General features: G+C 43.3%; 1 protein-coding gene across 5 annotated transcripts in view; it reads left to right on the top strand.

Moving 5' to 3' along the window:
• The window catches only part of LOC116044400 (fibroblast growth factor 14-like), a 75,596-nt gene that overhangs the window by 6,402 nt on the left and 53,422 nt on the right, over positions 1-15,772 (top strand). Inside the window, exon 1 of one of the 5 annotated variants that reach the window (XM_035998411.1) lies at positions 7-93. The exons of 3 other annotated variants lie outside the window; for them this stretch is intronic. Coding sequence is in view for 1 of the 2 variants with exons in the window: in XM_031291525.2 (XP_031147385.1) it covers positions 4,232-4,895 (664 nt within the window). In the remaining variant the exon portion in view is untranslated. Of the gene's footprint in view, positions 1-6; positions 94-3,569; positions 4,896-15,772 lie in introns of those variants that run through there. One more of the 5 variants, XM_031291525.2, reaches the window with a different exon arrangement.

Raw genomic sequence — 15,772 nt, 5'->3', positions numbered from 1 at the left:
GACAGAAAAGTTAGCTGCTGTCGAAATTATAATGTCTTCACATCTCTGTTTTTACTGCCTTGGTGAGGCTTTATTCTGCTGTTAAAGTGGCAGGTATGAAAGCCTTGTCTGAGTTTTGTCCACTTTTTTGGTTAACTCTTGTAGACTGAGGAAGACGGTTGTATATAAATACTTGTTAATCAGTTGTATGCACAGGCTGCAAATATCTGTCTATAGAGAATGACTTTATTGTTGTCCACATACTTTTTACTTCTGAGTAGGCTACAAGTTATTTAAACTTTTACGTAAGTCAAATTTCTTTAAAGTTGCAGTACGTTTACTTGAGTCGATTATTAGTATTCTTTCCATCCCCACAGATTATATAGTTCTTTGCAGGAAACCTTCGAGGAAATTTAAGGAAAGTGTTGCCATTTTTTTCTCCAAACATGAAGGTCTACACTTTACAGTTTCAAAACGCTCCCCATGCTGACAAGAATATAATTATGCAGGTAGAGTAATTGCATCCTAGTGGAAAAACACTACACCAAAAACTATTAGGTGCAGCCTAAAATGTATTCATTTTAAATTGTCGAATGTAAAACCTCCCCAAGTTGCTAAAATCTAAAAAAATACATGACATGACCCCATTGTCCTTAGCTATAAGATATAACTGATCTATAAGGATTTGCTTGTTCATATTCTGCAACCTTAGACCAACCTGTTCATGGTCATTTTTATAGGGAGGCTATAAGGAAACTGCCACTAATATACAGTTTAAATATGCCCTGTTCTCATAGAAATACATTAGCTTTCTAATACAATAGGTTACATGTAGAAAACAGAAAGAAAGACGTGCTTTCAGGGGCCACCATGATCTTTCTATACCCCTGCAAAAAGATTTATAATGAGTTGATACCTTTTGGAGTCTTTCTGATGTCAAATATCTCTCTGACTGTTGTAATTAAAAGTCACCTCTTTTCTGGTTCATTTGCATTTAATGAATTCCTACTGGCTGCAAGCGTCACTCTCAGATTTCAGTGTTTTGCTTCCTCCTTTTTTCACTCCCCTTGTTTTTCTCTTGCACCCTTCTTCCTCCCACACCTTCTTTCCCTGTTCCTGCACCCTCACTGCTGCCTTTTTTCCAGCTCCACTACCTTCTGTGTGTAACAAACACAGACATAATGTACACAGGCATGCAGCTGTGGCTGTTTGCTGTTGGAGCTGAAGCCTCACTCTTTGTGCACACAAATTATATTTTGCCCCTTGATGACAGCAATCCCATGCTGCAGCCTTGAGCTCATCAGAACAATACAAGCTGTGAACACAGTGTGAAAAAAAAAAATCTGCCAGGCATCAGTCATCCTGCAGTAATGACTGTGTGTATCTCTTATGTATGTGTGGTCCTTGTTGTGATGTCAGAATATACAAGACTAGATGAGCAGTAAACATTGCTGTTTGTGAATACCATTATCCTGGACTCATTTGCTGATACTGCAATGCAGCTGAGAGTGGTGTCTGTTCCAGGAAGTTCAGTTTGTCTGTTTGTCTGTAATTGGTCATTTGTACCACTGCAGAATTTCACTCATTTGAGTGTGTGCCTGACAACTTAGAAAAATGCAAATGGTGTGCAAGGGAGAAGGGTGAAATTCAGCTTAGATAGAGCTTCATAAATGGGTCCCTGTTGTCTGACAGAAAGTCACACCAAATGCACCTACAGTATATACAGTTTGGTGTGTTCAACCTTTACATTTGTCATATTCTGCAGGATGTTTACTGTCTCTACTTTTGTCTTTAAATAGTATATGTCTTTAATTTTCTTTTACTAAATTCCCAGGTCTGCACCTTTTATTTCTGTCAGCTCCGAGAGGGGATGTTATTACACTGCAAACATCAAAGGCACTTTATACTTAAGCATTTTTTTCCCTTTTCCTCAGTAAAACGGCTGTTTTTGGGCTTAGGTTTAGAAATTGACTGAATCCCAGGCAAATGAGCCACAACCATAGCTAGAGAATGGATGGTGTGTTTTAGTTCCAGAAAACGCTCTAAGGGACTTGATGGTGTGTGCTAGACCGATTTTTCTGTTTAAAAAAACAAACATGTTCTATCATTCACTGGCATTTAATTATTTCTCTTATAAAGACACACAGACGTGACTTGGTGATTTGTATCTGCGGAAAAGTGAAGTCTGGTCTGTTTATTGCTTTTCGTTGTGGTTTTGTTGGTTTAATGGGTTTGAAATGTCACTGACACTGTGATTACGGTCCAGAGACTTCACATGCATGTCAACAGGATAATTAAGCTGATGTCCAGTGATAAGGTTTCTCGCGCGTGTGTTTGTGTTGTGAGTTTGACCAGCTAATGGATGTGGATTCAGCACTATGGACAGCGCCACTGCAGCATTTTCAGCTCCGTTTCAGCCATAGTCTATGGTTTCAACCCGCCAGCCGTCACGAGTGCTAGACAGTCTGTTACTGAGATACGATTTAAAAAATTTGAAAATATGAAATACGCCAAGCAGCACTTAATCCAACATCATTTCAACTCTTGTTGAGTCAATCAATTCTAAAAGATAAAAGACGTCACTCAGATATCGTACAAGCCGAACTGACTAGAAGACCCCACTGTAACAAGGGAGTCGTGCAACAGGTGTGTATATTTGCCGATAGAAAGGGCGGCATTGCCAGATTTTGGAGTAACGCCTATCTGATACAAAGAAAAACGCGCTCGTTAAACAGCAGTAAAGACAGACAAAGGAATGGGGTGGTCTCGTACCCATATAAGTGACGCCATCTCGGCGCCCCCTACCCAAAATCTTGTCGGATACAGTTTATATCCAGTCAGTCCAGATACTGACGGTGTGGGAACCACGTGTCTATCTAACTGCAAACAGCTCCTCTCAGTAGGGCTGCATCAAGCTGCACAGGCAGACCGGAGGTAACCCTTTCCTTCAGAACAAAAGTCGAGGGCAAACCAGACCAGAATTTTTTCTAAGGAAAGGAGCTTGGGAAATAGGCACAGCTCTAGGTTGTGTAATCAAACAAAGTGTAAATTGTTTTGCAAGTACAGGCAACAAAGTCATACATGTGCATACTGCAAAATGTTGTAATGTTTCCATGTCATTTGGCACTTTTATTCGCGCTGTAGCTTGAGGCCTGTTCTTTTTATGTGATTATTGAAACATGCGTTTTTAGCCTGAAAATATATGTTAATAAATATAACCAACTAACTAACTTTAGTTGCCTATATTGTACCTATGTCACTGCGGATTTGATTCTATGATGAACAATTACATTTTCAATTCAATTTACTCCACATTGCTTCTTTAACATTTAGGCTGTTTTCTTTATTGTACATTGACAAGAATGCTCTTTTACTAAATCAAGTAAAATGTTGTAAGAAAATAGCCTACGTACATAGGCTTTAAAAAAGTAAAAAGTAAATACAGATCTTTGGGAAAAAAGAGAGAAGCTCCTCACATAAGTGTGCTCTATCAAAATTGTGACGGTTCGGACTTTTGTTTTGAAGGTGCCAACCGGAATAGGTGTTTGGTTTAATTGCTCCTACTCTGTTGCTGGTTGGGTATAGATAGCCTATTCAGTGCACCTCCTCGCGCCCCACCGGCCGTCGGTCGTCTCGAGCGCTGCTGAGAAAGACGCTGAAGCACCAGAGGAGCGTGAAAGGACCAGCCGGACCCGGTCTTCTTCTTCTACTTCTTCTCCATCTAGTTTATGGTGTAGTAGAGACAGCTGAGCCATAGTCCAGCTTTTTTCATCAGCAAGGTGAGGAAGAGGAGGAGGAGAGGAAGAGGAGACAGACAGGCAGACAGCAGCAGGATCTTGGCGCATTGGAGCTTATGGATTATTGAGAAGTGGAGGCCGAAACGCGGATCAAATATTCATAAGGACTTTTTTAAGAGAAAAACCCAGAGTGGGATAGTGCAGAGATTCCCTGCAGTGATTCACCTGCCCGGTCCAGCGCTACACGCGCTCACTGACCAGAGACCAGAAAACCAGCGCTGCTGCTGGAAAAGGATTCTGCATCTCGCGTGTGTGTGAGTGTGTCTGAGTGAGTGTGTCTTAGTGAGTGTGTTTGGAAAGGAGCCCCCCTGCTGCAGTACTTGTCTGATGTAGCCTACTGGAACAGGGATGCCACCGACTTAGCCTACTGACGGACACCCGGTATCCGTACCCCTTCCCTCCCCCCCCCCCTCCCCCGGACAACGGACGCACCGATCCCAGCGATCCCCACTAATATGCAATGGTTTTTTGTGCAGAAGCCGACAGCTGCCGCGTACCGCCGACTTCACGCTAGCGCCGCCGCATGCTTGTCCGCCGCTGCCGCTCCTCTCCCCTTGCCGCGCGGCAGACGACGCCATTTGAAGAGGAGCGCTCGGGGGCTTTTCACGCCGCGGCGGCCGGGCGGCTGCAGCAGCGACATATCCTCCGCCGCTGAGGACCACCGGCCGCTGGGGCAGCCTGAGGTGGAGACCGCAGAGAAAAGCGCTGCAGCGGTTGCTCTTTTCCTGTCGCACGGAGACGACGTCGACGCGGAATACGTGCGGCTGCTGGTCTCTGAGCTTGTGGAGGATCCGGGCGAGAAACCGGGCGACGAGCCGGGCTTCCTGCTCTTGTTTTTGTCTATGGTGCAGATTAGGGGGCCGAAACACCGCCGAACTGAGCCCATCAGCTGGCCGGCTCTGCTGGCATGCAAACAGGGGGGCGGATCAGCCCCCATGCGGTGGGTGAATTTTAGGCTGCCGCATCCGGAGCGCCTCTTGTCCCCCACCTCCTCTTCCTCCTCCTCCCCAGTCTCGGCCAAATCCATGCGGTTTATTTGGAACAACATTTTCAGCAAAGGATCGCATATGCTGCAGTGTCTTTGTGGCAGGAGCCTCAAGAAAAACAAGAACCCAACTGGTGAGTTTGTTGTGTGTGTGTGTGTGTGTGTGTGTGTGTGTGTGTGTGGGGGGTGATAGATAAATACTTTATTGCTTTTATGTGCCTGTAGGAGTGTGTGTGTGTGTGTATTCCCTCCCGAGACTGCACTGTTCGACTGCTTGCTGGTGTTTCTCTGCAATCGCAGTTGTGCAGCAAGTGAGTGCAGAGGGAGGGGAGGGGTGTGTGACGGGGGGCAGAGGGAGAGGAGGGGGGGTGATAACTTATTAGCACAGAAACTGACTACAGTGGCAGTGCGTGCGAAAAAGCGTGCGTGTGTGCTGTGTGGGGCAGAAATGCTGCAGAAAATCAAGTCTAATGCAGCATGCAGACCCGTTCAGGCTCCAGTAACCTGCATGATTAAACAGCACATGGCCTTGTTTAGACTTTCACTGTGGATATTCATTGCACACTGTGGTACAAGAAAGCTGTGTGTTTTAGTCAGTGTGGATACAAACTGTTTCTCATGAATGAGATTGAAGACTGAATGTGATGCTGTGTTCAGCAGAGCCCAGAGCTTCTTGGGGGAATGACTTTAAGAGGTTGTACAATGTTCATTGAAACTTTTTCATTAAGGTGAGCTGTTAATCATGTCCAATGTCATGCTTGGCTTGCTTGTCCATCTTCTAAAGTTGGATTTGTGTACATAGATAACTTTAAAGATCAGGGCTGGGAAACCCGTCAGTTTAATTCACCAGCAGGTCTTTTGATTATCTTAGTCATGCTCTCCAGGGTACGGGATAAATTCGAGCTTTGACCAAACAAAATAGTTTGCTTTGATCTCGACCAGATTTTCCCTCTGCTTTGGTTGAGGGCAGGACAGAGATTGACATTGGCAGCATTGCAACAGGAAGTTGACATTATTGGCATATTGACATTGCATCAAAAAGTTGGCCCGTGTATCCTCAACACAGTGTTTACAGGGCAACAGCAGGCTGGCCTCATGAGGCCACTTCTTGAAGTCAGATGGCAGTAAGATATTGTGTTTTTATTGAAATGTGTAACAGTGAGTACGGTATTTTTCCTACCATTGTAATTTGAAAACTTTGTTTTTTGGACTGGTTGACAAACAGGGGATTTTCATCACTTTGGACTTTGTTAAATTGTGATGGGTCATTCATTTTATATTTTATAGACCTAATTACTCAGCCAACTGAAAAACGCATTGATAGACCAGTTGGTAATGATAGTACCTAGTTGTAGCCCTAATATGAAATCAACTGTGCAGTATACAGTGACAAAATAGTCTATACTAATTTACCCAAAACTTAAAAATAGCTCACTGATGGAATTTGTAGTTATTGAATATGCAAATGTATAGGCACTTTGTAGTTTATGTTTTTTGTCATATGAACTGAAAGAATACATTTTACAGGCAGGTCAGTGGTCAGTCTGGAGCAGGTTGTTATTCTGTATCTTGCTCAAAGGCACTTCACCAGGCCTCCATTAAAGGAACAGTACACCACTATACCAGCTGAAGGGCTAATAGAAAGTGGCCCATTTATAATCCATCCATCCACCTTCGTCCGCTTATCCGGTCTCGGGTCGTGGGGGTAGCAGCTCCAGCAGGGGACCCCAAACTTCCCTTTCCCGAGCCACATTAACCAGCTCTGACTGGGGGATCCCGAGGCGTTCCCAGGCCAGGTTGGAGATATAATCCCTCCACCTAGTCCTGGGTCTTCCCCGAGGCCTCCTCCCAGCTGGACGTGCCTGGAACACCTCCCTAGGGAGGCGCCCAGGGGGCATCCTTACCAGATGCCCGAACCACCTCAACTGGCTCCTTTCGACGCGAAGGAGCAGCGGCTCTACTCCGAGCTCCTTACGGATGACTGAGCTTCTCACCCTATCTCTAAGGGAGACACCAGCCACCCTCCTGAGGAAACCCATTTCGGCCGCTTGTACCTTGGATCTCGTTCTTTCGGTCATGACCCAGCCTTCATGACCATAGGTGAGGGTAGGAACAAAAACTGACTGGTAGATCGAGAGCTTTGCCTTCTGGCTCAGCTCTCTTTTCGTCACAACGGTGCGATAAATTGAATGTAATACCGCACCCGCTGCGCCGATTCTCCGACCAATCTCCCGCTCCATTGTCCCCTCACTCGCGAACAAGACTCCAAGGTACTTGAACTCCTTCACTTGGGGTAAGGACTCATTCCCTACCTGGAGAAGGCACTCCATCGGTTTCCTGCTGAGAACCATGGCCTCCGATTTAGAGGTGCTGATCCTCATCCCAGCCGCTTCACACTCGGCTGCGAACCGATCCAGTGAGTGCTGAAGGTCACAGGCCGTTGATGCCATCAGGACCACATCATCTGCAAAAAGCAGTGATGAGATCCCCAGCCCACCGAACTGCAACCCCTTTCCACCCTGACTACGCCTCGATATCCTGTCCATAAATACTACAAACAGGATTGGTGACAAAGCGCAGCCCTGGCGGAGGCCAACTCTCACCTGAAACGAGTCCGACTTACTGCCGAGAACCCGGACACAGCTCTCGCTTTGGTCGTACAGAGATTGGATGGCTCTGAGAAGGGACCCCCTCACCCCATACTCCAGCAGCACCTCCCACAGTATCTCCCGGGGGACCCGGTCACACGCCTTCTCCAGATCCACAAAGCACATGTAGACCGGTTGGGCATACTCCCAGGCTCCCTCCAGGATCCTTGCGAGAGTAAAGATCTGGTCCGTTGTTCCACGACCAGGACGGAATCCGCATTGTTCCTCTTCAACCTGAGGTTCGACTATCGACCGAACCCTCCTTTCCAGCACCTTGGAGTAGACTTTACCAGGGAGGCTGAGAAGTGTGATACCCCTATAATTGGCACACACCCTCTGGTCCCCCTTTTTGAAAAGGGGAACCACCACCCCGGTCTGCCACTCCTTAGGCACCGTCCCAGACTTCCACGCAATGTTGAAGAGGCGTGTCAACCAAGACAACCCCTCCACACCCAGAGCTTTAAGCATTTCTGGACGGATCTCATCAATCCCTGGGGCTTTGCCACTGTGGAGTTGTTTAACTACCTACTTTGAACATTGTCCACTCGGGTTCAATGCCCCCAGCCTCCACAGGGATGCACGAAAAGCTCCGCCGGAGGTGTGAGGTGTGAGTTGAAAGTCTGTCGGACAGGGGCCTCCTCCAGACGTTCCCAATTTACCCGCACTACCCGTTTGGGCTTACCAGGTCTGTCCAGAGTCTTCCCCCACCCCCTGACCCAACTCACCACCAGATGGTGATCGGTTGACAGCTCTGCCCCTCTCTTCACCCGAGTGTCCAAAACATACGGCCTCAGATCAGATGAAACGATTATAAAATCGATCATTGACCTTTGGCCTAGGGTGCTCTGGTACCAAGTACACTTATGAACATCCCTATGTTCGAACATGGTGTTCGTTATAGACAATCCATGACTAACACAGAAGTCCAACAACAAACAACCACTCTGGTTTAGATCAGGGAGGCCGTTCCTCCCAATCACGCCTCTCCATGTGTCTCCATCATTGCCCACGTGCGCGTTGAAGTCCCCCAGCAGAACTATGGAGTCCCCCACTGGAGCCCCATACAGGACTCCACTCAAGGTCTCCAAGAAGGCCGAATACTCCGAACTCTTGTTTGGTGCATACGCACAAACAACAGTCAGAGTTTTCCCCCCCACAACCCGCAGGCGTAGGGAGGCGACCCTCTCGTCCACCGGGGTAAACTCCAACGTAGCAGCGCTCAGCCGGGGGCTTGTGAGTATCCCCACACCCGCCCGGCGCCTCACACCCTGGGCAACTCCGGAGAAGAAAAGAGTCCAACCCCTATCCAGGAGTATGGTTCCAGAACCGAGACTGTGCGTAGAGGTAAGCCCCACCAGATCTAACCGGTAGCGCTCCACCTCCCGCACCAGTTCCGGCTCCTTCCCCCACAGAGAGGTGACATTCCACGTCCCCAGAGCCAGCGTCTGCTGCCTGGGTCTGGTCCGTTGGTTTAATGGAAAACCCATCACTGGCCTGTTTTTTGGTGCCTAAAACATATTTGGGCAAATGGTAGGAGGCCTGGGAGGTGACTACCATATCTGACTATAAAAAGCTGAGCCACCTGCCAATCAAGCAAACACAATTCTTTTTAAGCCTTAATATATCCTGAATTAAATCAGTGTACTCTATTCTGAGTTTTCTCTGACTCAGCATCTAGTAGCATTTAGGTGCATTGGCAAACAACAAAATAAGTTTTAGTGTTGTTTAGAGTGCTGTATAAGTGGAAAGAGTTTATACTAACGTTTTAAACGAGCTAGATGAAAACCCTGCCCTGCTATCATGCACTATGATGCATCAATAAGCCTATTTACACTGTACTCAGAGCTAGCATAATGTAAAAGTTTCATTATGTGGGCACTTGAATGTTTCCACTTGCCCTTTGCTGCATTTCTCTTTACATTAACATGTCTGTGGTGGCACATAGTAAATATTTGAGGAGCAACAGACAGTCAGCACTGAAAAGTGATCAAATGAGGTCAAATACATTAATGACGTGTCTTCTTTTTGTCCCTGAGTGCTTTACAGTCATATTTTTCAGTTTAAGTGATTACAAAGCACTGTCCTTCTGGTTTGGATGTGTAAAAAGGACAAACTCTAAATAAATCAAATCTGTACACTGCAGCCTGGTGTATGTCAGCTATAATCATTGAGGTGACTATAAAGACATATAGAACCTCAATCACATCTATACAACAACACCATTTATGAGATGATCCTGATTAAGAGCCAACTTCCACCAATACTTGCAGGAGACTGTAGTTTGTGTCAGATACATACAACCCCAGAGACACGTGTATAAAATAGGAAGTATTAGGTTTAATATGTGAAATCTTCTCATGCATACATGTCTGTTTTTCTCGTCATCACTGGCTGATATAACAATGATTCCATGTACAGTTTATTAAAGGCTGGTAGTTCTTTCCTGAGAAATATATGTGTACTTTATTAATAAACATTCCAAGATAAAAGGCCATAAGTGATCGACAAGTAATCTCTGGGAAAACACTAGAGCAGTAAGCCTTTAGCACCAAACATAAACCCCTAATCTTGCAGATTAAAGGTGAAAACAAACAAAATCAATATTGATGTGTTGGCGCAGGTGAAAGGACTAATTTGCTACACAGGACTTAACAGTTGTACTAACTGAAACATTTTCTCCACTTTTCACTGCCTGCCAACACACCACTGCAATTTATAAAAAAGTGTCCCATGACTGGTTGTTTTCTTTGTGTCCTCTGGGCTCTCTGTTTCTGCTTTTATTCCTTTTTATATTTTGCTCCTCTTGGCTTATTTGATGAATTGGCTTGAAGCTAGACTTGCTGGATTTATGAGAGAACGTGTGCACTCCTGTAATACATTAGCAGGGATATTACCTTCTTACTCATAGTTACCCTGCAGTTTCAAACTCCCTCTTTGGGTGTGGAATGTAATTAAGTTGACATATTGGCCCTCATTTATCAACCTAACGTAGAAACCAGCGCAGATATGAGTGCAGAAATCATCTTACGACAGGCTTCATGTGTGATTCATGACATGTTTATATCACAATAATCACAGTGTAAGAATGGTTGTACATTGATAAATGTAGTGGCTGGAAACGATCGTGATTTAAATATCACGCCCCTACGTATTCTCGGTTTTGAGGCCTCGGCCCTACAATTTACGACATGGCGGGATGTAATCCGGCTAAGAAGCGGCACTTTTCAGAGGTGGAGATCGAAACCCTGATATCTCAGGTTCATTTGCACTAACGTGTGTACTATTCGACAGCCTGAAAACTGGTATTAAAGGCTGTAGAAAGAATGCGGAATGGAAAGAGATCACTGATGCAGTAAACAGTGTTGCCGTGGTAAATCAGACTCCAGCTGAAGTTTATTTAATTTATATATCCTTGACACATGTATGCTATAGTCCTAATAGTAATATGCAGGCTTATATTGTAATCTCTTAGGCCTACATGGTGTACCTATATTTAAATAAACAGTTTATGCAGTGTCTTTTATTTTACTTGTGTTTTTTTCATGAGTCAGAGCCAGGCAACAGCTGTGAGGGAGAGCGCGTGTCCTCCGCCCCCCCTTTTTATCGCAGCCTACGCTCACGTTCAAATCGATAAATGCCTTGCTTTGCATAGGAATCGGCGTACGCCCGTCCTACGCCTGTTTTAGGTTGTATGCACGTTTCATAAATGAGGGCCACTCTGAGCTGCAGTTTTGTCTGATGTTTAATGTCATTTTGAAGTAAAAAATAAATGAACTTTAATGTTACTGTAAAATGTCATACATGTTTATACAAACAGTATAATATCAGTTTTTTTTGTAACCGGGGTCATAATGCTGAAACAATTAAGTGTGAAAGTTTATTCTTGACCTAGGAAAATATAGACTCAAGGTCTACTTACTAGCTTTTTTTGGAGCTTTTAACCACACCTCATGTTCTTCACCAGCGGATGGAGTTGGCTGAGTTGACCTAAAATCTTGGTCCCTATGAAGATCTGAAGATAACTATGTCAACTCCACCTGCGTGCCACCATATGTGCCATGGCCTTTGAAGTCATTATGTCATGGTGAAGTAATTGTGTACGGCTAAGTGTTTAGGCCTTATTTCCTAGTGTAATGCCAACCGCAGTGATGCTGTATAAATAGTTCAAATGCAAGTGATGTCAAACAAGGAGCTCAGAAACTTGGCTTTTGCATATGTTGTCATGTCAGCCACACACACACACACACACACACACACACACACACACACACACACACACACACACACACACACACACACACACAGTGGGAATGCAAAGAAGACTGGGAGTACGTACTGTACATGAGTAAGTCCTACCAGCATCCTGCAGCCAGGCTCATAGATGTATAAGAGTCAGCACTATTTAGCTATCACTTTCTTATTTAATTAAAGGAAACATACTGTATGAGCTCTTTCCCTGGGAGTTGTGTTTATGGGTAATACACACAGCAATTGGTAGTGAAATATGGACCTGCTGTCAATGGGGAGGAGAGAGTTTTGCTGACTCAACATTTGTTGATGTCTTTCTTCTGAATTGCTAGTGAAAATCCACACACACACACACACACACACACACACACACATACACACACACACAGAGAGAGAGATGCTGATATGCAATTTGAGCAATTTGAAATTAGATTATTCCACCTTGAATTCCTGTTTCGGTTGCTCATGATGTGATACAGTGTGTGCGGTGTCTAAACCTAGTTTTGTATAGTCTATGGTCTAAACTTGGCTAGACCTGTGTCGTGCTCAGTTATACAAAAAATAGCATGGCTTCATTGGCATTGTGTCCTTGTTTGGTGTGTGTTGATTTGAGAAAATGACTTAGATGGAGCATTTGGTTGTTTTTTGTCCCTGGAGTGAAAATGAGTCCCACCATGGGAAATGGATTCTAATAATGATAGGGTAACTGGTCTATAGAGTAGGTAAGGTATTCACAAAGGTAGCCATCCACAGATACAGATACAATTCATCCTAAGGATTCACTGTGCTACATGCATGTTTAATATTAAAAGATCATTTAGAAAATCATGCCAAAAATTATTATTTTAATAGCTTAGTATTATGCACTAAGAAGTTATGTATAAAGGCTTTAGGCCGCCCTACACGTTATTGTAGGCCCAGTTTTATAGGCAACTTCATTTTAGTCAATATATGTAGAACTGCTCCGTCTCTCTTTCAGTTAAGGGGTCATTGGCTTAAAAAACCTTGAAGGCCCCCGATTCTCTAAAGAGAATCACTAAAGAGAAAACAATATATACATAAGGACTTTATAGCAATGTCATTCATGCAGTCCAAAATATTCAAATATCCAAATATACAGTTTTAGGTATCAACTGTGGTTGGATATTTACTTATTTACACTTTTATTTGGCTTTCATCATGATTTAAACTCCCCCATGTTATATTCTTTGCAACTTTTCAAAAGTTTGCTTAGAAACATGGAAAACAGAACTTACTTAAAATTACTTTTTTTTTTTTTATTTCAATTACATATATGTAATTCTGTGTGTGTGTGTGTGTGTGTGTGTGTGTGTGTGTGTGTGTGTGTGTGTGTGTGTGTGTGTTTGTTTGCTGTGTGCTGTGTGTTCATTAGTTCATAGCCTCATTGTCCAAACACGCTGCAGAGTCTGCAGAAAAACATTATGACTTTGCTGGTCTGATCTGCTTTCCCTCTGAACTCTCATGTACGTCATACTTCACACACTCACAAGCTGTCAACTAGTCACACCAATCACAAACACATACAGTGCAGTCACAAAGGTCATTTATATAATCAGACAAGATAAACTGAACTGAATGAACTTTGCAGGTAAAAAAAAACAAAAATGATCCAGCATTTCTTATGTGATAATCATAGTCTTAAATATAGCTTCTTTTCATGTCTTATACACACTTTAGTACGATTAAGTTTATCACATGTACCATTAAAGATCAAGTTGAGGCTAGCTGGTGAACATAGTGGAACATTTAGCAGCATAAGAGCCAGATATTTCTGTCAGGAGTTGGTGGAGACTGTTTGTAGTGTTATAGTACTTTAGTGTAGTGTAAAGTGCAGTGTAAATAATCTCACTATCAAATTACATACAGGCACAGTGAACTTCAGAGTGTTGGGCTCAGGGCTGTTGCATGCTTTGACCAGTTGGTAATCCACAATAACTAAGTTTACTGTATGTAACAACCAAACAGGAAGAAGAAAAATATTGTTAATATTTACACACAATTAGAATAGAATAGAATAGAATATACTTTATTGTCCCCTAGGGGGAATTTGTCTTGGACTCAATAGTGCGTAGTGCATTGTAGTAGCTGCCATTGCAGACAATAAATACACGTAAGAAAAATAAATAAAATATATATATATATATATATATATATATATATACAAAACACCGAGTTATTGCACACTTCTCAGGCCTATCATTACAAATCGTACAAATCTATTTAAAATTTTGATTTAAAATTTTGATGGAGACTGGTACGAAGGAATATTTAAAACGGTTCAATTTAGTTTTAGGGATTCTGTACCTTCTACCAGAAGGTAAGAGCTCGTATTCCATTTGAAGGATGTGGGACAGGTCCAACAATACTCTCCGCGCCTGCCTAAGTACAGACCGCTCATAGATGGACTGAAGGGAGAGCTTATCAGTCCTCCCCATCACCTTCATAGCAGTCTGTACCAGGCGCTGCAACTTTGATTTGGACTGTGTGGAGAGATTGCCGAACCACGCCGTCATCCCATACCTGATAACACTCTCCATCACTGCCTGATAAAATAAAAACATGATGTTCTGGCTGACACCAAACACCCTTAGTCTGCGTAAGAAATACAGTCTTCGCTGTAAACGGGAACATACATAATCTACGTGGTCACTCCAGCTTAAGAGGTTATCCAGGTGGATACCCAGATACCTATAAGAAGTGACCTGTTTGATATCCTCCCTATGAATGGACAAAGGGGTATGATCCCCCCACTGACCGAGGGTCAAACACCATCTCCTCAGTTTTTTTAATGTTAATGGTGAGATGGTTCTTGTCACACCACAGAACAAATTTGTTAACCTCCGTAAAGTACAATGATGGATCTGAGTTCTGGTGAAGCAGACTAAGAATGGCAGTGTCGTCAGAAAATTTAAAAAAACAGGTTGCCCGGGAGACTATTAGTACAGTCATTATTATAAAGGGTGAACAGGACCGGTGAACTTACACAACCCTGAGGTGCACCCGTACTAATGCATTTTGATTCAGAAAGCGAGTCGTTAATCCTAACATTTTGTTAATCCTAACAATTATACACAATTAACTATTTCATGTAAGGAACTATTTCTTTGGTAGAAAGTTCCAATGTGATGTGTTGACAATGAGGTCTGTGTGCACTATCCAGGAACAGGACTAGTGGATTTTGAGATTTTTCAATGTATTTTTCAAGTGTGTGTGTAGGCGATTCAATAAGAAGCACACTAAAAGTTTTAGATTCTTTCCTACTACAGTTTGTTGTTGGGTTACTTTATTATACTGTATGTTATACTTTTACTTCTGTAATCTGTATTATTATTATTATTATTATTATTATGATAAAATGGATTTCTATTGAATTTCTAAAATGTATGGTAAAATTAGATTTTTACTGCAGCTGTTTCTTCTTGTACACACTGTTCTTCAATCTTCCCTTGCAATATTCAACGCATTCTCATGAATGGGTTCGTATGATATCCTACGAAATTACATCGAAAGCCAGCTGGTAATGTGACGACCGGTCACATGACAGTTAAGTTTAGCGGTCTTTACAGTTGAATTTAGCCCATAAAAGGTTACTATGAGCCGGGTACCGGTCAGCGAAAGGTGCCGGGCGTTTCAGAGGCCGTTGCAGTTGAGTTTAGCCGACAAAAGCTGACCGTCATGCGGCGACAACAGTTAAGTTTAGGCACCAAAACGATTAGTTAAGATTAGTAAAAAGATTGTTGTTTGGATTACAACACCGATCCCCTTAAATCTATAGTGCGCAACTATTTTATATTAATGAACGTCCATTACATTCAAGCAATTGCCAAATGAGTTGATACAAAGCTTATTAAGCCTATCAGCTCCACAAAACTCTCTCTGTATTTCTCAGTATGGCTAGTTTAATGGTGAAGTCTGGCGACTTATGCACGCAGAAGCTTGAGTAATGCATTTTACGTCACCGCTGAGAAAGGACAAGAGCAGCATTTAGCTTTGGAGACAAAGAGACAAAGAGGAATTACAAATTACAAGATAATTACCTCTTCTGAAGAGTCCATCATGTTTTTTTAATCCTCCGTGTCCTCCTTGATTTGACG

Source organism: Sander lucioperca, chromosome 24, assembly GCF_008315115.2.
Source record: "Sander lucioperca isolate FBNREF2018 chromosome 24, SLUC_FBN_1.2, whole genome shotgun sequence".
Taxonomy (NCBI): domain Eukaryota; kingdom Metazoa; phylum Chordata; class Actinopteri; order Perciformes; family Percidae; genus Sander; species Sander lucioperca.
Note: the sequence above shows the minus strand (reverse complement) of the source record. Positions and strands in the feature narration are given on the sequence as shown.